The sequence below is a fragment of the Sinohyriopsis cumingii genome, chromosome 17 (assembly GCF_028554795.1).
Source record: "Sinohyriopsis cumingii isolate HCF-2022 chromosome 17, ASM2855479v2, whole genome shotgun sequence".
Taxonomy (NCBI): Eukaryota; Metazoa; Mollusca; class Bivalvia; order Unionida; family Unionidae; genus Sinohyriopsis; species Sinohyriopsis cumingii.
This window is the reverse complement of record NC_142977.1, coordinates 91,147,820-91,174,527: the sequence shown is the minus strand read 5'-3', so window position 1 is coordinate 91,174,527 and position 26,708 is coordinate 91,147,820. Positions and strand designations below refer to the sequence as shown.

Here is a 26,708-nt window from a genome sequence, read left to right as displayed (position 1 = left end):
TATGCTTTGGGGGCCCCGGGGGACCGAGTGGTCTATAGCTCTCGTCTTTACCGATCACTGCCATCTCACCTATCAATATGTGATTTCGAGACTCTGGCTCGATCAATGTGGGTATGTGAGAAAGCTGCCAGTAGCTCCCCGTGGGTCGGTGGTTCTTCCCGGGTTCTTCCTCCACCAGTTATACTGGCTGCCATTTATATCGTGTGCTGATAAATGGCTTTAAAACCCCAAACAACAACATGTTTCTTCTATGAGAACAACACTATCTTCTATCGTAAGTTGCTTCAATGACAGAATTACAAATTCGTATCTGTTCATTACAGTTTCAGGTATGATACTATTTTGGATCTACCTTGGGTGAGAAAAGAAATCGATTTACCCCTGACTTTCCTCATTTTCGAGTCAGAGTGAATTCTTCCGGATTACTATGGAACTTCTGTCCTTGCAGTAATGCTACAATGGTGTATGGACATTTAGAACTCATTCTTTTAGGCAAGGTGGGATTTTATAAAACAAATTCGATTGGCATATAAAAATATAAAAAGTGACATTTTCCTGCATCCCCAGACAAGTATTACCATATATATATATATATATATATATATATATATATATATATATATATATATATATATATATATATATATATATATATATATGTGTGTGTGTGTGTGTGTGTGTGACGTTATAAGTAAGGAACAATAGCCAGATTGCAACATGCCTAGGGTAGACCCTGAGGCTAATTATTCGCTTCATAAATGTTGCGAGTGTCAGCCTTGCGAACAATGAGTGGTCAAAGCGATGTGTACACAGCTGGCCGGCCGGCTTATGTTACGATAGTGTAAGCCGACATCAAAAGGACGGGTGGAAAGCCAGTTGTATATAACATGGCCATATGAACCTTTTTTCATTCGATAAGGTAATGAAGGCACTCGTTTAGTAGCAAAATCAAAATAAAAGAAGGTAGACTTTGTTTTTTCTATCAATGTGAAGACAGTTTGATTTTAGCTATATACAAATCATTCTTTTATAAGCTTGGTGCGGGCAAAGTTGTTTGCTCTACATCTCAAATGAAGTAAAAGATAGCACACACTTAAACGTCTTTGACCAGTCATTTATTTTTATCACTATTAGGAAAACCATATATTGAGTAACATCTGATGAAAACGACTGTTTCTGCGTATATAAGAACTGTGTTTGAAATAGCGCAAAGCATGTTAACTTTGCTTTACTTTGAATTACAGAACCGAACTTGTGCCATATACATCACAATTTATTGAAAGTGTACTTATGTTCAGGAAGTGAACGTAACCATGCAGCGATAGCAGTTTTCTCAGCAGTGCACTTCGGCTGTAATGTCTGTCTATTTACTCTGAAACCCAGATCAGCCAACATCAGTCAGATATTAAAAGAAATTTAAAGAAAGGTTTCATAAAAACTGCCTATGGATATACACATTTTAATACCAGTGGAAGCAACCAAGGGAATATGTTTTCTTTAAATATTGAACAATGCGCAAAGATGTGAAATTCCTAAGCTTAACCTGGTACAAAATCATTAAGGTTTTTATTCTATGACATATCCTGTAAAATTTGGACAACTTTTGTTAAGCGACTTTCATGATGCGTTGTTTAAAGTATTTAATGTTGTTTATTATTAATACCTGTGGTTGCGTTTGACTGTAGATCACTAATTGTATTAATTCAAAGACCTATATGTTTCCTGTCAGATTTCATCGAATTATGTCGAGCGCTTTTTGAGAATTTATTTAAATGTTTTTTCTTTTACTTTTATTAACACCGGACAAGTTTGATTGCAATTTGACCAAACTTGTTGAATAAATCGTAAAGAAATTTATGCCAGCATGTTTCTGTAAATGTGATTAAAGTCTAGTTTATAGACGTTGTACAAATGACAAAAATGCACGATAGACGAAGCACCATAGCATAAGCTCGTTACGAAGGAGTGAGCTTAAAATACAAAGAACAAAAAATCATAGCTCCTCTATTGAAGTAGGAAGTGTATATATTGCAACTGCTGTCACGAAACGATCCCGTGGGCATAGTAAAACTCTCGTTGAAGAAGCGAAATTGACATCACAAACATCACGGTGGGTATACATTCTGAAAAAGAACAAATGTTTATGAAAATATATTTTAATATGTGTAAAGTATTCCTTAAATACGATTTATGATGAAGTATGTATGAGTTGATAACAAGACATCTAGGTAGAACATACGATTTTAGTATCACTATTTTGCAAAACTTAGATTGAGAACAGTAAGGACAAAAGACAGAATTTCAAAGTAAGGAGTAACGCTGGAAAACGAGTTCTTGACGCAGGCCACATGTGGCAATTATTTTGTAAGCAATATTATGTTAAAACTATGTTAAATGCATATTGCTTTTAAATGACTTTTCTCGAGTATGTGATACTACTACTTAGTTGCAATTTTATAGGGGGTTTCACGGTTGCAACGGAGTTACTGATCGTAGCGCCTGAAATTACCTCCCTTAGCTCGAATGCGCATTCCCCCAAAAAATTTCCAGTTTCGGATAGTTCACCGTTCTACACTTGGTTAGCGAAACATAAAGTCAATAAAAGAAGGAATCTTAGCTGTACTACAGATCATTATGGTTAAACCAATGAATCAATTGTATATGTCAAACATCATTTGTTCATACTAGGAGAATAATTATAGACATTAAATCAGATAATTAGATTCAGTGTCCATAATTACATTATATAAGATAATTAAATAATATTTACTTTCCATACTTAAATGATTTCAAATAATTAAATTAAATACACTGTCCATACCTGATAATATAGTTCATTATCCATAATTTTAAATACATTTGTAGGAACATTTCACTTTTTGCCCTCCGATTTTAAAAATTTATTGCACATTTTTGGCTATATAACTTTAACGAAAACAATCTCAACAACTTGCGTTTTTCATATGTTGATATATCATTCTTTCTCAGTTACTTTCGCAAGGATACTAGTTCGTTTATAACACGAGTTAAGAAAGATATAACACAAGTTCGATAAGAAAATTATAACACGAATTTGATACGTCAGCTGATTTGTAATGCTGAATATTTTAAACCAGAATTTTTTTTTTTTAAAAATGGAACACAGTATTTTAATGTATTCAGACGAACGTAACAAAACAATAATTACATTAGCTATCATAAAGATAAAGGAGTGTAATTAATGCAGATGGAATATTTATTCATATTTGGGTTTAAATATCGTACCATATTCAGATTAAAGAACATGCCCAATAACGTTTTTTTTTTTTCGTTTCATTTTCTTTTTGACTTTTGAAACATCAATTATCGGACGGTACATGCAATAACTTTCAGCATGTTTTTTCTTTGTTTATGCTGAGACGTAATAACTCTCAAATTTTCTGGGGTCTTTAGACAACATTTCTGATCACCACCAGCAAATTAATCTAGAACAGTCTTCTTAAAATTAGTTTAATTCTGTTTAACTTTCCTTGTATCAAATATGTAAGTTTAAAGATCCAATTATTTCACAGATTCCGTCCTATTTGTTTGGTTCGCCTTTTAAATCAATATTGATCCTCGTGAACGGATGTAAAATTGCAAAAACTATGATTTAAAAAAGAGACTGCTTGTAAGAACATACTCTACAAGTCAATAATAAATGGATACCCACAAATATTCATATTTGTTGTCTTTATCTATCAGTCACTCTTTCTATCTTTTTTATACTCGTTTTTAACCAGAAGTATGTTTATATAATATATGTATGCGAACACACATTCATTCGAGGATATACATACCCATTCACCAGATGAAAGGAGACAGACATAAATACAGACAGACAAGCAGATAGGTGAGAGCCACAAATGTCCTATACATGCTTAGTGTGTCTAACATCGATATTTCTCCAAACTGTATACTGTAAAATTTCCAACCGTTCAAGGAAATAAAATTAAAATAATCAAGGAGACTCGTACGTTCGCCTGTCTGTTCAAGCGTGGTTGACATCTGTGCATTTTGAAAAAACTCAAGTTATTTCATGAACGTTCTACCTCTGAAAGTCCTATCTTTTAAAGTTCTACCTATGAAAGTACTACCTGTGAAAATTTGATAGCAGACTAGATTTTTGCCAACACACTTAGGCATGAAAGTAAATATTTTAACCATGAAACCCATCACAGTCTATTTGGGAGCTGAGACCGCCATACTATGCGAGTAACATAAACCACAAAGAAATATTAAAATTGTATCCAAGTAACAAGATACAAATATATATCAAAATTGAAACGTCCACCTAACTAATGCTAACATTGACTTTTGCGGAACAGATGTGAATACATGTGGTGATGAATTAACATGCAGTGATAGTTTCCAGTAGCATACGAAATAACGGTTGTATCTAGAAACGAGTAACTGAAACTGCACGGACATTATTTAAGACATGAAGCTATGCACAAAGGCGGATGGGTGGGTGGTGGAGGAAACTTTAAACGCTATAAATGTTACATATACAACCCGTAGTCAGTAGCTGCATAGTTTGAGGTTGAAATATAAGAAAACACGTGTACACACATATAGATAGATGCTTTATTGTTATTTTATAAGGAAATACGAAGAAACTGTAAACAGAAAATGAAGGTAAATATTGCAAAAAAATGGCTGATGTCCTTTGAAATATAGTTTAACATAATCCTGTCAGCTTAACATAACTGTGTCAGCTGAGAGAAGCAACGCGTTTTTGACAAGGAAGTCGCAAACACACATGCCAGTGCTCAGAATCTTGTCACTCACGGAGAGGCGTAGATAATTTATAGACGATCATATATAGACAAACATATCATACATTTTACTCCTGATAAACAAGCCACAACGTAACTAAACTGAAGCTTCCGACAAGGTGTGATAAACATATCTTCAACATCATATTCATCACACCTCCTTCACCCAACAGCAACCGCAAAGATTTTGTATTTCCTCTTACCCATATTATTTGTTTGGTGTTAAAAGTTGGCAAATAAGCACAAAAAGGAGGTAGGCAAAACATAGAAAAATAAAAAGACCAACCGTTGCCGACTGAGGCAAGATTACTTTCTTTATCTGCCTCGACTGTAAGGTGTGTGACAACTGTCTCGGTTGTAGTTCTTGTGTCATTAAACTCATCCGTGACATCTCTTTGTACTTGTCTGAATCCTCTAGTGCATTTCTAATAATACATGAGAATGAGGTTAACGCTACTACAGCTACTATTACGACTACAGCTACTATGGATATTGCTGCTGATACTACTACTGCAACTATTACACATACTACAACTATTTTTTTATTACTACTACCATCCTCGCCACTACTACTACTACTACTGCTACTAGTACTACTACTACAGTTGCCATGCTTATTGGCATTGTTGTGAGTACGACTTTGTGGTCTTAAACTAACAGAAAACAACGAAAACTTTAAAGTTTTTTAAAAGTCAATAAATAATTTATTTACCGTAATACAAAATGAAGTTCTAAAAGTATTATGAATTAAATCCCAAATAGTTCTAAAATTTCTTTTACACGTCCAGAAGTAAAAAGAGTGTTCCCAATGAATTAAAGTGGTGTTCTGAAAAAAATTAAATCTTGAATGTGCTGATATGCCAATAGTCTGGACTTTTTTATGTCTTAACTTTCTTGATGTACTACAATGTTATAATTCAAAATGTCTCTAAGTGAAATCACATTAGCCACAAACTAGTGATTTAGTCCTAATTTATTAACGAGCACCTCGTAATTCTAAAGAATAATTAAAGTGCAATAATGCTAATGTGCATATATCACGCATTAATCAAACTGTGCTAATGTGCAAATATTATTCAGTAATCGAGCTATGTTAATATGTATACATTATGCAGTAGTCAAGCTATGTTAATGTGTATACATTATGCAGTAGTCCAGCTATGTTAATGTGTATATAAGTATGCAGTAATCCAGCTATATTAATGTGCATACATTATGCAGTAGTCAAGCTATGTTAATGTGTATACATTATGCAGTAGTCAAGCTATGTTAATGTGTATACATTATGCAGTAGTCCAGCTATGTTAATGTGTATACAAGTATGTAGTAATCCAGCTATATTAATTTGCATACATTATGCAGTAGTCAAGCTATGTTAATGTGTATACATTATGCAATAGTCCAGCTATGTTAATGTGTATACATTATGCAGTAGTCAAGCTATGTTAATGTGTATACATTATGCAGTAATCCAGCTATGTTAATGTGTATACATTATGCAGTATTCCAGGTATGTTAATGTGCATACATTATGCAGTAGTCATGCTATGTTAATGTGTATACATTATGCAGTAGTCAAGCTATGTTAATGTGTATACATTATGCAGTAATCCAGCTATGCTAATGTGCGCCATGGTGTATAGAAATTAAATGTGGTGTTCAACACGAGTATACATACATAATTTCCTATAAATAATCGGTACATAATATTATTAAGGTGTTAATATGGTACTTACTCTTATATAATAAAAGAATTGATAAACTGGATAATGGAATTTCAAATATGCAATTTATGGTGGCTATGGAAAGGTAGAAAGTCGTCAATTTTGTTTTACTCACATAATTGCATGCATGGGATCCAATGGGACAGACTCGGACATCACATACAAGGGTAAGGAATGGACTGTGGTGAAACCGAAAGGCGTAAAGATCTGCCCATAACTCACCCGATCCCACCACTCTAAAATCCGATACCAGGTCTTTATTCTGGGAACAGCTGAAATAGAAATGATGATACTGTAACAATCCAAGGGGTTTTACTTGACCGAGCCATGTCAAACCCAGGCGCGATTCCGCTAGAAGTCATAAGTTTCCCCATAATTCCAAAGACCCCTATGCAACTACTTTTGTAAACTAGAAGGTCCAGCGTGTCCATTTTATAATAATTTTACTCTGATTAATACAAGACGACAGATCTCACAACTTCCCAATTGTCTATCAGCCGCACATCTGCATAGTTTCTCTTCATTAACATTCTGTAACATACCGCCAGCATTTCACGCCGTAAAACTATACAACCCCTACCTAATAAGGGGAACTATTTTTACTACGCCAACTTAGGCCAGTCAAATCATGGTTTTAAGCCACATTTCGCCTGTAAAATTGCGTCACATTTACCACCATGGCAACAATAAACGGCGCCTACCGACGACGGAACAGTCCCTTCTGGTTTATTCCATTGTGTAATATACTGGTCTCCAGTCTTAAACATTGCACCTGGAGTCACACGATCAATGTACACAACTAGATTTGAATAGGACTATTAAACGACAGGGACACTCATGCGACTCTGAGCTGATTTCACCAAAAGGAAACCATGGGATCATGAAAACTCACTAACACTTTACCCCGTGACATTTGCTACTAGTAATTGGCTAACAATTTCGGGCTGACGAATATATTCCCAGCAGCGACTTCCCATAATCAAACAAGTAATTGCTGGTTTTGAACCGGTCATGATGTTATTTTTTTCAAATGCTGATTGATTAAACTTTTAAAAAAATAAGAATTTATATCCTGTAAAAAATACACTACACTCTTCTAAGAATAAATGATAGTTAAGACTAGGGACAAAGCATATTTACAAGTGGATAAAAGGTGCTGATCCCAACCATTTTTGATAGTTCAATTTATAAGTTTTTATGTCATTGCCATCACAATATAAAAAGTCTAAACTCATGGTGGTGGATGAGAAGATGTAACATACTTAGTACTACTATTCTGACACCAGTAAAGGTATATAAAACAGTAATATGGTGTGATACAAAGTGGTAACGTATCGTTCACAATATTAAGTTATCGTACACATTAGTAAGGAATCGCACACATCATCATACACAGAAATATGGCTTGTGAAAATACATACAAAAATAAATAGAAACATTTACACATAAGAATTGTAAAAGAAACCGAATAATAGAAATGGAAATTAATTCCTACAATACAATGACTGTAAAGAATATACACTTAAAAACCAGCTTTTTGAAATCAAACCTGATATTATCTGAAACAAATATTTACATATGAATTGCTACAATATATTTACATCTTGTTTATCCTTTACTTGCCTACCATTACCATTTGTATTTCTCCCTGTTTGCTGCTACCATATTCGTAAAGTTCTGTCTGTACTTTCTATGTACTAAAATACAAGTAACTTATAGTTCTACCAAGTAAGTATCCAGAGATGAGAGGGATATTAAAACCATAGAAGTTGAGGTCTATATGTTTCTACCACACAATTTGAAGTCGATATAGTTATACACTACTAGCTGAGGTCGATATAGTTATACTACACAAATTGAGGTCGATATAGTTAATACCCTACGAGCTGAGGTCGATATAGTTCTACCACAAAAGTATACAAAGTTGAGGTCAATTATTTTGTCTTCACATAATAACATTCAGATGACTTTCATATTTCTAACTTTTTGTTACATCCAGTGCTGATTTTATGTGCCTCAATTGTACATTTCATTTATTGGGCTTCTTGTATTACGACACTGTCATACAGTTTTCATATTTTTCTATGGATTAATCATCAGTTGTAAGTGTTGCTACTTGTATGATACGTTACTGCTGTAGTAATGAGTAGTAAGTATACTTTATCTTCCTAGACACCCCACTTTAATTTATACACTCACTCATTTAGACAACCCACACTCATTTAGACACCACACTCTTACTTAGACACCCCACTCTCATTTAGAAACCCCACTCTTAGACATCCAACTCTAACTTAGACACTCCACTCTAACTTAGACATTCCACTTTAAGTTAGACATTCACTCTCATTTAGACACCCCACTCCTACTTGGACACCCTACTTTCATTTAGACATCGCACTCGTGCTTAGACACCTCACTCTCATTTAGACACCGCTCTCGTACTTAAACACCCCACTCCTACTTAGACACCCCACTCTCATTTAGACATCCCACTCTTACTTAAACACCCCACTCTCACTTAGACACCCCAATCGTACTTAAAAACACCACTCTTACTTAGACATCATGTCGTTTTGATGGGTACATCATCATTTTCCCCTTTAACAACACATTCCTCTTTCCTGCTTACTCTCATTTAGACACCCCAATCGTACTTAAAAACACCACTCTTACTTGGACATGATGTCGTTTTGATGGGTACATCATTAATTTCCCCTTTAACAACACATTCCTCTTTCCTGTTTGCAGTACTTTATATTCAACGAGGTAGAAATTTTACAGGCATGAAAAATCATTTTCGAGTCAAATTATTAATGGATAACTTTTTCCGTAGTACACATATGCATTCATTTATTTACACATATGCATGAATTCATGTACACATATGCAAATGCATTTTAGAATATATGTGAAACTTTCATGCACTATATTTTATTCTCCTGTTCTGCTCCTATAACATTTATGATTTGTTACAGTGATGATAAAGATGACAAACTGGAGCGGGTGGGTGGATTTAGCGTTATTGGTTTCTTTTCAAATGTCTAACGTTTGAATTGTATGAAGTTTACCTGCACAGAAAATATTATTATTGACTAGCGTTTTACTTTTGTGTGAAGTTTACCTACCCAGAAAATATTATAATCTGAACAACTTCATCGCTGACATTAAGGCCTGGATATGCTCTGCACATAGAAGGGAACAGGCTGTACATTTCTACAAATAAATAAATAAATAAATAAATAAATAATAAAATAATTGTAATAATAACGAAGATAATAACGATAACAATAATGATGACAATGAAGACTGTGATGAAGATGAAGCATTGCATTAAAACGTACTAATATATACGATATTTGTAATATTTTTAGGCACAATATATCTGATAATTTTCATATTAATGAATCATGTTTGCAAATAAACTCAAATAACATTAGTCGATTATTTTCTGTCAAAACTTAATATAAATAGAATCTAGCTGGGATAATTTATGTTGTGCTCTGTTGAAAAGAAACATGTGTAATGGAACCTGGAAATATTTATCTGCGCATACAGCTATGAAAATAAATTCAAACCGGTACGTGTCGCTTTCTCCATCACTACAACAGGCCAGGTTGAACTAATTTTGAAGGTATGAAGTTTATTATTTCGACGAGATTGTAGTTAAGTTCAAAGCAGTATAAAATTAGAGTCTCAAGGGATTTGTGACTGTGACCTACTTACAAAAAGTGGATAGCATTCTTCAATACAACGTATGTGATTTTGACATACTTGCTAGTGGTGGATAGCATTCTTCAATGCAAAAGAATATGACAACCTAGTTGTTAGCGGTGGATGACATTCTTCAGTAAAACCATATATACCTGGTTTAATAATTGTATATACAACAGTTGAATAGCTTAGGGCATTAAATGAACAGCGATGCTTTCAAAGGCATAACAACACAGCAAGACACACCAACGAAATATTCACTTTCTCATGAAAAGATTTTCAACCGGTATTTATACACAATATCTTTTAGATTGGTAGCAATATAATTTACTATAACTAGGAATGGAATGCAATAGATTTGCAGTCTATGTGTTAAGTATCAAAGTATAATAGGCAGAAAGAGAACTTAATATATCAAATCAAGTGCAATACTCAAACAATGAATATCATAACCTGTTTGGAAAACATTTATTCGTGGCACTGACGTAACCTTTGATTTTCATAATTGCAATATGATTCACCATGAAAATTTTCCTGATTTCAACCACCTTATCCTGGAAAGCATTCTTTTAATTTTTTTCGCTTGGAATTTTTAGGACTTTCAATTAAATTAGGAAACAAAACTCTTTTTTTCAGAAACGAAACCTTCTAATTCCCTGTTTTGACCTGTATCCCAAGTCTTGAATCTCTACAAAACATTTAATTGGCTCTTCTACCAATCAGGGAAGTTTGTGCCCCATTTGGCGTGCCCCCTATCCCCAGGGTGTTGCTTTGGGCGGCTGCCACGCCACTACACTGAGGGTAAGGTTTACCCCGGGACAACGTCAGTTGAGCATGTGTATTTGCCTTTAAAGGCCCAGTAATTATGCACATGCTCATATCAAGTGATCATTACTGTCCCAGTAACTATATACAACAAGGCCCCAAGTGGCCGAGTGGTCTAGAGCTCTGTCCGTTACGTATCACTGCCATCTAACCTGTGTCTGCGTGGGTTCGAGTCTCGGATTCAGCCAACGTGGGTATGTGAGAAAGCTTGCCAGCAGCTTCTCGTGGGTCGGTGGTTCTTTCCGGGGTTTTCCCGGGTTCTTCCTCCACCATTAATACTGGCCGCCATGTATAGAGCCTATCGTGTGCTAAAAAATGGCATTAAACCCTACCACAACAACATGTACAAGGTTATAGAGTGAGACCTTTACAGGACCAATAACTATTTATGTTTTCGTGCCCAGCATGTGCGTATGTGTGGGGAATCTTAATAGTTTTCAAGTTATCAATCAGAGATTAAATCCCATATGGAAAGGTTCAATATCAGCCCAATGTATACATTTGATTTCTAATGGCTAAGGGGGCGCTCACCAGTTAATATGTACTTTTGAGAGAGTGACGAGTGACGTATGTAAGGTGAAGTAGTTCGCATTTAAAACATACACAGTGGAGAGAATGTTGGCATACCTCTTTGCTACATTAATGTAATGTGGATGATATTTCTTTGGATATTGCACTTTTGTAAGTTTTACATGATTTAAGCACACTGCTAACTAAAATGACTGATCCCTTGTGTTAAAAATCAGCCGGAATTAGTCTAAAGTACACTATATATAACAGCTATTAAAATAGGAGCAATGAATTTTGCTAGACTAGACAATACCAGCTTCTGAAAGTGCAATGAATGAATTACCAAATATATAAAATGTAAAACAAAGTTATCGGCTCTATTTTTTTTATATACAATTTACCTCTGAAGTTCAGGAAGTGAAAATGACCAAGTAGAGCTAGCACTTTTTTGAAAGATGCACATCTGAAGTAAGGCCAAGCTGTACACTCTATAACCCATAGTACACCCATCAATCATACATCAAAATAAAGGGAATTAAAGGTTCTTTGAATTATACCTAAGATATACAAGGTCTTTTTTAAATAGCCAGTATAACCAGTGAGGAAAGCCGGAGAAATTCTTTTTCTTTGAAATCCTAACCTATGCAAAATACGAAACTGTAGAGTGCCACCTAATACAGGCTAAGGATCTCAGCTGGATTTTAAATATAAGGGGGAGTTCAATGTGCGTCCGTTCGAACGGAATGATTTGTATAATAATATCCCATAATTTCCTTAAAAAGGCGCTTGAATAATTAATATTAATATTTCCAGATTAAAGGATGGGGTCTGATTATATAAAGCCTAGCCAAAATTTTCTCAAAAACAAAAAGGAAAAAAAACATTCATGGGGAACTTAAACAGTCCCAAAATGTTTTACCTGGCCCCTGTATTACCCAATAGAGTTTTGTCCCTAGATGAGCTCTTCTGACAACCTTGGTCTTTTTATTGTCAGCATACACGTGTCCCATTAAGGCAAAGAAGGGCGTTACACTGCTCACTATCTTTGTCGGAATTCTGGAAAATAAAATAGAAAACGTGAAAGTAGGAACTTAATGCGATTTCTGAGAATCGTAGCACTTTGCATCTGTGTGCTATTTATATCTAAGCGTTTGCATTGCAAAATAGTCATTCTCAGACACCTTGGCAAGCCACATTTTTAAGTCACCCATATTTTGTTGGAATCCTCATTAGCACACACAGGAAGAGCAGTCTTAAGCTGTCACTTTGAATATATGAGGTTAAATAAACATCATATGTTGTGCTTTTTTATTATATAGTGTATATTGCTAATTATATAATGTAAAATTCTTATTATATGGTATGCCTTTCTATATAATGTTTTATTATGTCATGGGTGCTTATGTGATATGATATGCGCTTTTAAACACATGTCATATCTATAGACATATATAATCTCTCTCTTTTCCTCCCTCCCCCCCCTCCCCTCCCCCCGCTGAATCTATGTGTTAATTAATAATTTGATGTACATACGAGGAGGTAAAATACAACTATGATGTGCATATTGTATTAAATATTTTATTATATATGTTGTACTTTTTTTTTCATTACATGACATGGAAACTTCCTTTTCGTGAAGATCCAACCGAAAATGCCCTAGGTGAGAATTTACTGCTGCACCATTTTTGAAGGAAATGCTCCACAATCTGGCCATATATAATATACAATATGTCCCAGTCGTTAAATTTAATATAACATGGTGGCACTGTAATAGCTAAAGTTACGCAGGTTCTACCAGTCCCTAGCTATTTTATTTATAGCCACTTTCAGATGACTCAGAGGCAGCAATATTGGAAGACGAATTACCGATTTTTAATAAGGATTGTATAGGGGGTTTCACTGTTGCAACGGAGTTACTGATCGTAGCGCCTAAAATTACCTCCCTTAGTACCACAATCAAACAAATTCTTATCTTCTCAAAACAATATTATGCAACAAACATGAGCAGAACCAATAGAATATGGGCCTTCTGTGAACGTCTTAGAAATCGGTGTAATGATATGGACCTACTTTTACGTGTCCAACAAGCAATGCTTGTTGACTTACATAGAACAAGCTGCCAGTTTGTCAACAATCCAGGCATGTCCCTCTATTGTTTACACGGTTATGTTCTTCAGCGCCTTACCATGTGTACATGGTGTGGGTTGGGTGGATGACAACTATTTTTAAAAACATGCAATCACACTAACAAGTTTTAATATTTTGTGATGAAATAGAAAATATGCAGGCAAAACAGAAGACACAGTCAAGGCCGCGGACAGGGTAGGACAACTAGCACAAAATTCAGAAGACACACAACGACGTTAAGAGGGCCCACCGCCGATGAGAAGAATTTATTTTGCATTTTTTCGTGATTCATAGGGGCCTACTGGAGAATTTTTCCTTGGATATATAATGGACAATGACGTATGCAATGGTAAGCATGATCGGTTAGACTTGCGCTAGTTTTGTCAAACTCAGGTCAGTGGATGATAGACATAGCATAAACTTTCCTGAGAGCTGCAGCAGTGGATTTCAGTTAATGTTCTTTCAGTTGTCTATATTTCTTCAAGACCCTGATGGTTCCTGTCGTATTTAGGCTGATGCATTATAAAGTAAAGATGTTTCATTCTGTGACATACTTGCTCCATCCTTTGACCTTAAGGTCAAGATCACATATTTGGAAGACTTGAAGTGAGGTTTTAGTTTAAAGTTTATCATTTGATATATTTTCTCAATCCCTTTGATGGATTCTGGTGGTGAACCATATAAAGCAAACACAATGTATTTTACATGACACTAGCTCATACCTTTGACCTTGGGATCAAGGTTGTAGTCAGAGTACAAGTCATGGTCGTGGGTAGACGTGCAGACCACAAACTTCTTGTTAATGAAACTTTGTATTGATAACCAAAAACACGTATTTGATTAGACAAATTTGAATTTTTCAAGGTAACAATTTCAGGTGGTGGGAATGAACGGGGGAATAGTGGTCATCAACATCGAGGTTTCTCTCGCTGTCAGTAATTTGATGTTCTGTTCAAAGCGGACGTTGCAAGTGTACAAATTAAGTTCCTGCCAACTTTTAAATTCAAGAATCTTTTAAATAATCATTAATGAGAATTCAGCTCTACAAGTAATTCTTTGTAGTTAAGGTTAAGGTATGGCAATTGTGTCTGGTCGCATAGTACTTTTGCATTGCTGCTAACAAAAGAGAATAGCTGGCTACAGTAATATAGAATCACTGTTTCTGCTAGTTATAAGTAAATTACCAAGAAAGTTGGCCAGGAACCTACGAGAATTTCAAAGGCTGGAATGTTCGTTCTGGGTAAACAAATTGGTGATAATAGACAATAAAACACTGTAAACAGAAGATATCTAACTATTTCCAGTTTTAAACGTAAGAACTTAGTACGAAAATTGTTGTTCAATGTAAAACCATTTTTTGAGCGTTAAAATCGATGTGGAAATACTCTACAGACTGCTTCATGACACATTACTAAGATTTTGGCAAATTCGTGATAACGTTAATGCTGTTAATTTCGCTCTAAAGCCTCCACTAAAATGTATATGTTGTAAAGGGAGCACTAAACTGCATTTGGATACGGCCGCCTCGTAGATGTATACTGATTACGTTTGAAGCCAACCGCAAAAAATAATGCTCGATAACAAGGAACATATATACATGAACATATATACATATTCAAACTCGTCATAGAATGAAGAAACAAAACGTTTGTTAACGTTTGTTTGCGCATTTGGGTGTGTTTGTGTGTGTGGTTGGGATTTTTAATGTAGCTTTAACAATTTTTAAGTCATATCGCTACGATGCCTGCATGGTGACAGTTTATAGTGATGTCTAGCACTGGGGCATCATGTCACGGACTTGTAGTATCATGTCCCACCCAGTCACATTATCCTGACACCAGGCCGACCAGTCCTAACACTACCCTCTTAATGCCGAGCGACACGCAAGGCAGCTGCTAGTGACATTTTTAGACGTCTTTGGTATGACTTGGCCGTGGTTCGAAACAGCGACCTTCCGCATTCGAGGCGGACACTAACTATTTAGGCCACCGGATGTTTGCGCACTTGGATTGATATTGAGAGAGAGAGAGAGAGAGAGAGAGATTGATTACATTGCGGTAGCTCCATTATGTGCTATTTTTTCTATTCCTTCTTTGGGGATTTCATTACAGATGACAATGAAGGAAGCGAAAGATGTATTTTTCCCTCCCTGGATAAAACTGAAAGTTTTACTGGCGAAGTCTATGTGGATTTGGTTATTCTGAAAATAAAATAAAAAGAAAGTGAAAATGTGGCAAATATTCAGACTACTCGTTACCCCGCACCTACTGCATCAGGCCGTGAGTCTATATTCATAATTTTAAATAGGTCACATTCATCTACTTAGGCCCGTACAATATCTTATCACATAATAAAAATACAACCCTCCTTATATTGGTGTGGATGTAATGCAGGTCTCACTGAAAGGACCGTATTACCAATGAAAATCTGACTTTTCACCACCAAACCTCCTTTTTCTGAGGGCTGCATTCAAGATCGTAAACCTTTGTTCAAATTTTCTGACGCTCGTAAAAGGTCACACCAAATATGAACGATATACCTCAATCAGCATAGATGCAGCGCCTAGGGATAACACATTAAAACATATACCACGACAAGATTACAAAAAAACAAACAATAAAATTGCAAAACAATAATCTGTTGACAATAAGTAAGGAAGTAAACACATTAAGTCATTAAGCCTGTTCTTGTAGTAGACGTAGATGAGTTTTAAGAGCAGTCTTGAAGGAGATCTTAGTGTCTGTGCGTCTAAAATCTATAAGCATTTCGTTCCACTTGGCTGGGCCCTAGCACTAACAGAACGTTATTCGTTTGACTTCGTTTTTAACAGTGGGAACAATGAGAATGTGAGTGTCGGAAGAGGAGCGTAAGTTTCTAGATGGGATCTACACTTTGGTGGGGTCCGATAGGTATATGGGAATAAAACCAATCAGCGAATTGTAGCATAATGAACAGATTTTTCACTTGACGGGTAGCTAGTGAAGGTTACAGAGCAGGGGAGGTGTGCTCGGTTCTTTGTACTCCGAAATCCTCTCTGTCATCTATTCATTCATACCAAAGACTTACAAAAATGGTACTAACAGCTCCCTCGCTTGGCGTTAGTGTTAGGACTAGTCGGCCTGGTGTCAGGATAACGTGACTGGGTGGGACATCACGCTACATGTCTGCGAAATGATGCCCTAGTGCTAGACATCACTAATAACTGCCACACTGCAGACATCGTAGCGATATGACTGAAAAATTGTTAAAGCATGATGTCACACCCAGTTACATTATCCTGACATAAAGCCGACCAGTATCATTTTTGTAAGTCTTTGGTATGACTCGGATCGAACCCATGACCTCCCGCATCCGAGGCGGGTGGTCTAACCACTAGGCCACCCGAGCGGTCTTCATGGGAAAAAGTAAATGAAATATATGATGGTTGGACCATCTATTTACAATATCAAGGGATCCTTAACTCTGTTCAATTATTTATGAATAGATTATCTAAAATGTTCTCAAACATATGGTATGGTCACAATATGATATAATGGAATTGGGCACAAATTCTAACAACATAAATTAGCCCTCTCCCTACATGACACAAGTATTGCAACAATATTCAACATGACAACATATTAATGAAAAACAATAGGTTGGAGAGATGGGGGGCGGGGGTCAGGCGCATAGACAGTAATCAGCATTTGAGTACGTTATTCAAATCGTCCAGTAGCGGTTATATATAGCATACGTAATGCAAATTTCTATATTTTTCCCCAATGCAGTATATCTAAGCGAAGAACTGTATATGAAACTGAAAGTAAATTTCTCATCAACTTAGCTCGTTGTCTACTGTACTTGGGACAGAATATGAAAAAGAACATGGTGGTTTCGATCCCACAGCATGGACAAAAGGTGTCAGCAAGTTGAACACGGTCAAGGTCAGCTTTTAATGAACTTACATTGTGTCGTAATCTGGTATGGATAATATCCAGTGTTCGATTAATAAACTTGGCATTTTGCTGGATACGTTTTTGGGACATAAACACTTTTTTTTACAAAGCACTGTAAGACATACTACATTGAGTATCATGTTCGAGATTGTTCCACAAATATACTGTTGAAGGTATAAAAGATGATTTGGTAGAATTTAGCCTGAAACTGCTAATGATCATATTGTTTGAACGTCGAAGGTTATAACTTTTGTTTGGACACAGGGGAGGGAGTAATTCAGTGATATAGTCTGGAGTATGGCTCATTTCAATGTTGTAGAGTGTTCGTAGTTTTTGTCTTTATCTTCTAGACTGCAGACGTTCCCATCCCGTTTCAAAACAAAGATTGTCTGCTAGTGTATTTTGGAAGTCTTGTAACTATCCTTGCCACTTCGAGTTGTAGATTTTCCAGTTTTTCTGAATCGATCAACAAGCATCCGTCCCAGACTACACTGACATGTTCTAAGAGAGGCCTGTTATAAGTTATATACAGTTTTTATATATAAAATTTGCCTACTTAGTTTTTGTTTTAGTTTTCGTAGATTAGCTATTCGACATAATGCTTTTTTAAAATACTATCAATGTGAAAAGTACTATCAACGTGACAAGTCCCTTTCGTATTTAATGAAAGTATTAATCCTATATGGCTATGAGAATCCTTATATTTAAGTTCGATATTATCAAAAACAAGTTCAGGGTTGTTTGTTATGTTTTAGTTTGTGAAAAACATAGCCACTGTTTTTTATGGATTAAACTTTAAGAGCCATTTCTTGGACCATTTTTGCAGTTTTATTATTCATGACAAGCTCTATTTCAGCACAATAAGGGGATGAATAATGCAGAGACGAGTCATCTAGACAAAGACGAGTGAGAGAGCTTATACCATCGACAATACAGTTTACATAGGTTAAAGGGCGGTCCGAACACGGATCCTTGCGGCACACCAGTATTTATAACCATTTCCCGTGAATAAGTTTTATGCAAAATCAGTGCTTGTTTTCTGTTACTTAAATAACTTTCAACCATTTTATCAAATTACCTGAAAATCCGTATTCTTTTAATTTGAATAATAAGCCTATGTGCTAGACCCAATCGAAAGCTTTTGATAGATCACAAAACACAATATAGGAATTTTGAGATTGTTCTTAGGAACTACAAATACTATGCTACATTTCAATAAAATGAAAAACAGTGGAGTGACTAGAAAGAAATCCTGATTGATCCTTATAATAAAGACTTTGTATATGAAAGTAATTATATACATGTTTAAAATGCATCTTCCAAAGATTTTTGTGACACATCTAAGTAGAGAAATTGGTCTATAATTGGCAATCTCGTGTTGATCATCTTTTTAGGAATTGGAAGAATGTACGCAAGTTTTCATTTATCTGGAAATTTGATTTTCTTCAATGATCGATTAAAAAGCATTGCTAGTGCTGCTACTATTGTTTCACTAACGTCTTTAAGCATTCTATGACTTACACCATCAGGCACAGTGGATATATTGATATATATGGAATTAATAATATCTTTAATTTCTTTTTCAGTAATAGTAATTTTGTTTAGGGAATCAGAGCATCCTTTCTGAAAAGTAGAAATAGGAACATTACTAGTTGAAACTTAGGTAAAATGATAATTTCGATTAGGTAGCCTTTTCATTTTCATCATAGATGTAAACCGAAATATTATTTCTTGTATCTATAAGTGGTGGATTAGAATTTGAAAGATTGACATCATTTAAAAAGGATTTTGTAATTTTCCAAAATGTTTTATGGAGCATTTCTTTCAGAGTCTGAAAGATGCGCATCAATATTATCCATATATTGCTTTTTAGCCTACCTTCTCATGTCCTTTACTTTATTCATGATTTGTTTGAATTTGTTTCAGTCGATTGGTCTATCACGATTGGTGGTAGTTTTCCATGCTATATCCCTTTTCCTTGTCATTTTTCTTAATTGGCAGCCAAACCACGGTTTATCGGTGGGGCGAATTGTTACAGTTTTACAAGGAATCCACAGAGATGAGAATTTTAATAGTTTGGTTGTGAATATATCAGTTACCACATCAATACCGCTTGGTGTTAGCAAAAGATCTGCCCACGTAGTTCCTATTATTAGAGCGTTCAATTTGTTAAAATCAGCTTTGTTGTAAATCCAAACACGGCGCATATATGCCGCTTTCAGGTGCACGTTAACGCTGATTGCTACATAAGCAGCACCATGATCACTCAATTCTGTATCAATTTTTAACATGCATGTGTAAATTATATTTGTACCACTACTTACAAAGATTGGATCAAAAAAGTGCTGGTAGTAGGACAGTAGGATTTATTACATTTCGTAGACCATATCTTGCCATTAAATTACCATATCTTGCCATTAAATTACCATATCTTGCCATTAAATTAACTAAATTTGCAGAAGCAGAATGTACAAGTGAATCAGTGTTATAGTCCCCAAAGCAATGTTATGTTTTAATTGTCATTGAAGATATAAAAATAAGCTTCAAGACTTTCCCAGAAATTGGTTGGAGAGTAGTTTGATCTGTACCCTACCCCTAATGCTAATTTATGAGAGGTTAAGGTAATCTCAATCCACATTAGTTTAATGTCGTCACAACCAAAGCTCAAAATGTTCAGACGTTTGCAAACTAGCTTATCAGACTATATGTTGAATCCCAACCAGGAAGTTTGGAGTAAACGTGGATGCGAAGAAGACATTACTTCTTGAAACTGTTAAACGAGAAGGACAACTTTAATCTTGTTAAAGACACAGACATTTTAGACCCTAAAGCACTAACTAAATGAAAAATACAACTTAATCTACCAAATCAATTGTATTGGACAAATTATTCTGCCGTAAACAAACAAAATTACAAAAGACTCTAATTTAATTTGGTTTCAATATAAATTACTATAGAGAGATCTTACAACAAATACCCTCTTTTAGAAAAAAATTAAAAATTTCAGATCATAATAAATGTTCCTTTTGTACCTAAAACATTACATGACCTTTTGGGTACTGTACTGTAGATTTGGGGATTGTACTTTATGATTTGGGGACTGTACTGTATTATTGGAGACTGTACTGTAGATTTGGGGACTGTACTGTGGTTAAACAGTTTAAGCATGATCTAAATCAGTGGATCAGATATAACACTAATTTCTTGCGTAAATTTTAATGTTAAGGAATAACTGTAACAATGCTACAAGCAGACATTTTAATTTACTTTACATTGCTAGCGTATTATATATATATATATATATATATATATATATATATATATATATATATATATATATATATATATATATATATATATATATATACCAGTCAGATGACTTTCCTTTCTTTTACGATATGGAATACAGATAACAATGAAATGTAGCCTAAGGAGTTCTATCTGGGGCTACAGTCATTTTGATCTTTAGTCAAACTCAGTAATTACATTTTATCTATGTATTTTCGTCTAAGTTCGACACATTACGAAGAAGGTAATCGATATAAACAGCATTTAGAAGGTAGACCCAATCACAATTATGCATGCAATCCAGAGCGTTCTTTTCGTTACATGTATGAAATTATCTTAGTCTTTATAAAAAATAATAGAATTGACACTTTGTTCTTTCCAGAGTTATTTTCTCGTACGATTTGTCGGTATAACAGTGACAAGTTTCTGAAAACACAGTACCCGTCATTTCAATTTTTATATTTATAAAATTGTAAACTATATAGTACAACGGATTGTTCTATATTTGTTAGAAATTTATGTATGTCTATTAATTAGGAAGATGCTGTAATACTATGAACTGAGTTATAGTTTTATCATTCTTGTTAGTGTGTATAGTATTTTGCTTCATGACTTAACATATTGATATTTGGAAATGAAGTTATGAGCGATGACTTGGAGGCATTACAGTCTAACATTCGAATATTTCAAGTCAAGACATTCTAGCAAAAATACCAAATTGGTAGTCCTTAATTAAGTAGAATAATTTGATAATTGGGGTATTAGATAAGTTTAGATATAGAATGCTGTTTGGTTTAATAAAGCATTGTCGTGTATTCAGTCCTGAGAGTTCTCTTCTCCAGATTACAAACGTGGTTCGAACCTGTACACCCGCAATATAACATATAGTGTGCATCTTAATGGAATGACACGTTCATAGTCACTGTGACGGAGAGAGATAACAACGATTGTGCGTCTTAATGGAATGGCACGTTCCTAGTCACTGTGACGGAGAGATAACAACGATTGTGCGTCTTAATGGAATGGCACGTTCCTAGTCACTGTGACGGAGAGATAACAACGATTGTGCGTCTTAATGGAATGACACGTCCCTAGTCACCGTGTTGAGTAGGACAATACTGTTCCTGCTATATCTCTTCTTTCTATCCAAAAATTTTATGGGAGTCATGGTTGAAAACAATTTTGATGAAATAGGTTTAATATCTACTCTTAAGCTAAATAGGGTATAAAGCTGTTAAGGAGTCAACCCTGGAAAGAACATAATAGGACATATTAAGGAAGCAACCTATTGATTTTCAGGGGTAGGGCTGGGATTTTTGGAGAAAAGAATTCCGACAATTTAATTGGCTGAAAACAATACTCTTTACCAGATTTATGGAAAGAATTTTTTTATCTCTACTATATTAATTGAAGAAAATATTATGTTACGGTAGAAGAACCGAAAAATAATGTCATCTCTCATCTCTCATCCCGCACCCCACCCCCACCTCCTCTACCGAAAATTAAATGGTTGGTCCCTAAGGCAGTTAACTTCTTCATATAGACTTATTTCTTGAACAATGGCTCCGCAAGAACCCTGAGAATAATTGCTGTAATAAGACAACATCCCATGCTTTGTTGATTGTACATTTATATAAGTCGCCTTTACCTTGCTGCATTCTGTGATTCTCACTATGACTTTTTGTGTGTCATCATTCCATTGGGTGATACATGTACCAATGGAATTTTTGGCTGTCACATCGACGAAGACGGATGGATTGGGGTTGTACACTTGTATGGTATTATTTGCGAAGCATTCTGGAAAATATCACCAAAACAAGAAATTAAATATTTTCGCATATGTGAGCTAATTTATCAAAAATCAAATTTAACTTTTGCATTTGTCATTAAACTTTCCATTTTTTAAATACCCCAGCACTAGTGGAATGCCGACATTGTACGTCAAAAGCTGTACAATTTGCGTCTTATTTCACTTTGACAAGGAAGGAAACGAACATTTTTACGAACACTTTTCGCGACGCTTCATGGCATTTAGTTAACATCATAATCAAAACTATGTCGCAGTCTCATCCAATTTTTGGAGCGTGGTACATAACAAAACACACACACACACACATACACACACACACACACACACACACACACACGTGCATACTGCAATATAAAAGTGAGTCCAAATGCAGTATATATTGTGTGCTGCGAATGACAGGAAATGAGAGGAATTCTGTAATTAAACATATTTAGATTTGCACTTTTTAACTCGTCTGTGTAAAACTGCAAAAGAGATATTGCTACACTCGGGCGTTGTTGGTTCTCAACGAAATCTTGTTACTGGTAGCCGGGGCTGATGGATGAGCGTAACTGATTGTAGTATCTATGAAGTTATAAAATGTCGACATTATCCTATATCTAACTTACTCGTTTCTTTCTTTGTTTACTATATGAGCACAAGTTTATTGTGTGTGGGGTGTGTGTGTGTGTGTGTGTGTGTGTTTAGCTCAGACTGGTTCATGATTACAAGGCATTATTGTTATTTCATCAGCTTGAACCAGAATGAAGGGATTGTATTGGATGATATTGTAGTATGATATTGTAGCATGAGCGAAGACTCAACTATCAAAAGTAAAAATACTGAAAAAGTTCTTTTTTATAGCGTTTTGTCGTTTCTCTTAACTTGGTAATACATTTAAACCTGGTCGATAGACAAAATAACATTCTGTAAGATGAGGAGAACGATTCTACTGATCATCAAAAAGGTAAGGTCAATACGGGCGCTCATAACAAATTCTTCGACCGTTATCAAAAGTCGACTTGAATAACGATTACGGATATAATTCTTTGTTATGTCCCACAATTTTTAGATGTTTTATATTTGTTTGTTTATAAGGGGGGGGGGGGTGGTTTAAAAGGTTGCGAATTCATGGGGGATAATCCACGTTATGGGACAGCGCTGCATTCACTTTGGGAGTGGTAAATAGCTGCTGTAAAGTAAACAATTGATGAAGATGATCGATATGCAATGAAAGATATTTATATTAATACGGGCATTAATTTGACAGCTGTTTTTAATATACTAAAGAATCATTTAAAGCTCAGAAACGTTTGTCCATTATGGGTCCCACAGTTATTGGCCGCTGATCAAAAACAGTCGGTTGAAAAGGGAGACCAGAGACATCTGAATGAGATTGTCACATGTGATGACACATAGGTTTACTGTTTTGAACAAGACTTAGAAGCAAATTACAAAACCTGCATAGTTCACGGAGTGCCATTTGTGCCACACAGCCCTGATTTAGCTCCATGTGACTTTTGGCTCAATCCCTTATCAAACTTTTCCCCGAAGGACAGGCAATTTGAAAGCAGATCGCTTCAGTGGCCAAAGTGGTTAGAGCGTCCGCCTTGGATCCGAAAGTTCTCGGATTCGAATCTCTAACCCCGGCAAAGTCAAACCAGAGACATAAAAATTGTACTAGCAGCTGTCTCGCTTGGCATTCAGCATTAAGAGGTTAGTGTTAGGACTGGTCAGTCTGGTGTCAGGATAATGCTACATGTCAGAGGCATGATTCCCCAGTGCTAGACATCACTATAAACCGTCACACTGCAGACATCGTAGCGATATGACTCAAGTTGTTAAAGCTACGTTAAAAATTAAAACATGCACACATGCACACACTTTGAAAGCCGCCATGCAGTGGGGATTGCAGTTTTCCAGTGTATGAGTATCTTACAAAAATGTGAATATAAAATGACATTTACTAATTGGATTATCAGACTGAGATAGTGTGTAGAGGTGCATAGAGAGTACCTTGATGAGATGCATTGTCGTACTGTTGACTATCAAAGAAGTATGTTGTACATTGCACTAATATTCAGAAATTGTTAAATACCCTTCGTATAGTTAACAATTAAAGATTAAGTCAAACAGTATTATATATATATATATATATATATATATATATATATATATATATATATATATATATATATATATATATATATATATATATATAGTAAAATAGTTGCTAACGGGTTTATCATCAGGTACGAGCTTTTCATTCGATAAATATGGGTAATGTAAAGAGGTTTCTAGTGCACGTATTCTCGAAATTCATCGACTTGAGTGTGCATTCAAACCTCCATATTGTCTTTAATACTATAATTGTAACCATTTTTAATACAAAGGACCACCCACAAATAAAGGCATTCTTCATATAGACACGTGAAGATAAGTGACCCTTTTTGTCTGGTAACTTTATCCACTAACACTTTTTTATATATAAAAATAGAGTTGAGTGCTCACTTGCGTTTAGGAGCTCGGTGAATATGGGTTCTTGTAACGTTATATACATCGGCAAATTCCGTGAATATGGGTCCTTGTAACGTTATACATCGGCAAATTCCGTGAATATGGGGCCTTGTAACGTTATACATCGGCAAATTCCGTGAATATGGGGCCTTGTAACGTTATACATCGGCAAATTCCGTGAATATGGGGCCTTGTAACGTTATACATCGGCAAATTCCGTGAATAGGGGGCCTTGTAACGTTATACATCGGCAAATTCCGTGAATATGGGGCCTTGTAACGTTATACATCGGCAAATTACATCCTTATGTTAATGAAAGCCACTTACAGGATTTCTCAAAATCTTCGATGCCGATTATAACATTCCCGCACAGCTTTATCTGTCTTTCTATAGAGAAAACTAGACAATACTAAATTATAATAATGATATATGCAAGACAGCAAGTATTCAAATGTCCTTCTGACATTTCACGAGCATGCGTGTAGAAACAGGTGTCATGGTGTTTGTGCATGCCAGATGCATGTATTGTAATACTGATTTTTTAGCGAGGGCCACTGAAAGGTTCAACAGACAGGTAATAGCTGTCGACCTATATATCCTAGACTCTAAGGTCACTAGCATACAATTTGATTCCCATTTCACCAGGATGGTGGAGAAACCGTCAGTTGGTCCTATAACAATGTGTCATTTTCAAAAAGCACACTCAAGCAAGATGAACGAAGTACGAATCTAAATGAAAGCCAGTCTTGTGTTCTTCTACTTATATGTGTTTTGTTGTATTATCTTGAGACATAATAAATTTATTTCGACTACTCAAACGCCATATAAAACCGGTAGTACAATATAGTCTGCAAATATGGCTGCTGATGCTATTATGTGGGAAGGGTCTGTATATTCTACATAAAAATTATTGGTGAACAATACCGTATTTGAGTGACTCGGCAAACTGTATGGGGATGATAATGCAGATGATAATCTCAACACTCCTCATCTTGATACTGAAACGAAAGCAATTATACAATCGTACGTTCCAAATACGGAGACATTGTCACAAAGAGTCAATACAATCATAATCGCCTTAATATTTAAGACCCATACACTTTCAATGACCCTAGTGAGCACTTAATGTTCTTACATTTGTCTTATGAACATTACTTTAGGTATATATATATATATATATATATATATATATATATATATATATATATATATATATATATATATATATATATATATATATGGTTAAGAAAGTAGAAATATATTCTCATGAATTAAAGACATCTTCAACGTTGGGACATAAGGTCTAATTATGGGTATAACACAGATTGTTTTGATTTTTCTGAAGATGAGAGAGAGAGAGAGAGAGAGAGAGAGAGAGAGAGAGACTAAAGCAAATAGCAAGGTCAGTCTTGACAAATCTGTTGCTGCATTACATATATAAATTCCAAAACCACGTGTATTTCATTTACCTTAAGTGTAAATA

General features: G+C 35.2%; 1 protein-coding gene across 1 annotated transcript; it reads right to left on the bottom strand.

Moving 5' to 3' along the window:
- Positions 1 to 1,442: 1,442 nt before the first annotated feature.
- Positions 1,443 to 26,218, bottom strand: LOC149779411 (uncharacterized). The gene is made up of 8 exons (XM_089938615.1): positions 26,150 to 26,218; positions 22,568 to 22,716; positions 15,748 to 15,896; positions 12,489 to 12,625; positions 9,649 to 9,736; positions 6,636 to 6,792; positions 5,083 to 5,221; positions 1,443 to 2,123 (listed from the first exon to the last, which is right to left on the bottom strand). Exons 1-8 carry the CDS (start codon positions 26,214 to 26,216, stop codon positions 2,041 to 2,043), a joined length of 969 nt encoding a protein of 322 aa, XP_089794741.1. The 5' UTR covers positions 26,217 to 26,218; the 3' UTR covers positions 1,443 to 2,040.
- Positions 26,219 to 26,708: the final 490 nt, after the last annotated feature.

Coding starts and splice junctions, on each gene's coding strand:
- LOC149779411 (XM_089938615.1), bottom strand. CDS start 26,216: ATGAGGAGTGTTGAGATTATCATCTGCATTATCATCCCCATACAGTTT. Junction 15,897..22,567: donor GAATCACAGAATGCAGCAAG/GTAAAGGCGACT, acceptor TTTTATTTTCAG/AATAACCAAATCCACATAGA. Junction 9,737..12,488: donor TTGGGTAATACAGGGGCCAG/GTAAAACATTTT, acceptor ATTTATTTGTAG/AAATGTACAGCCTGTTCCCT.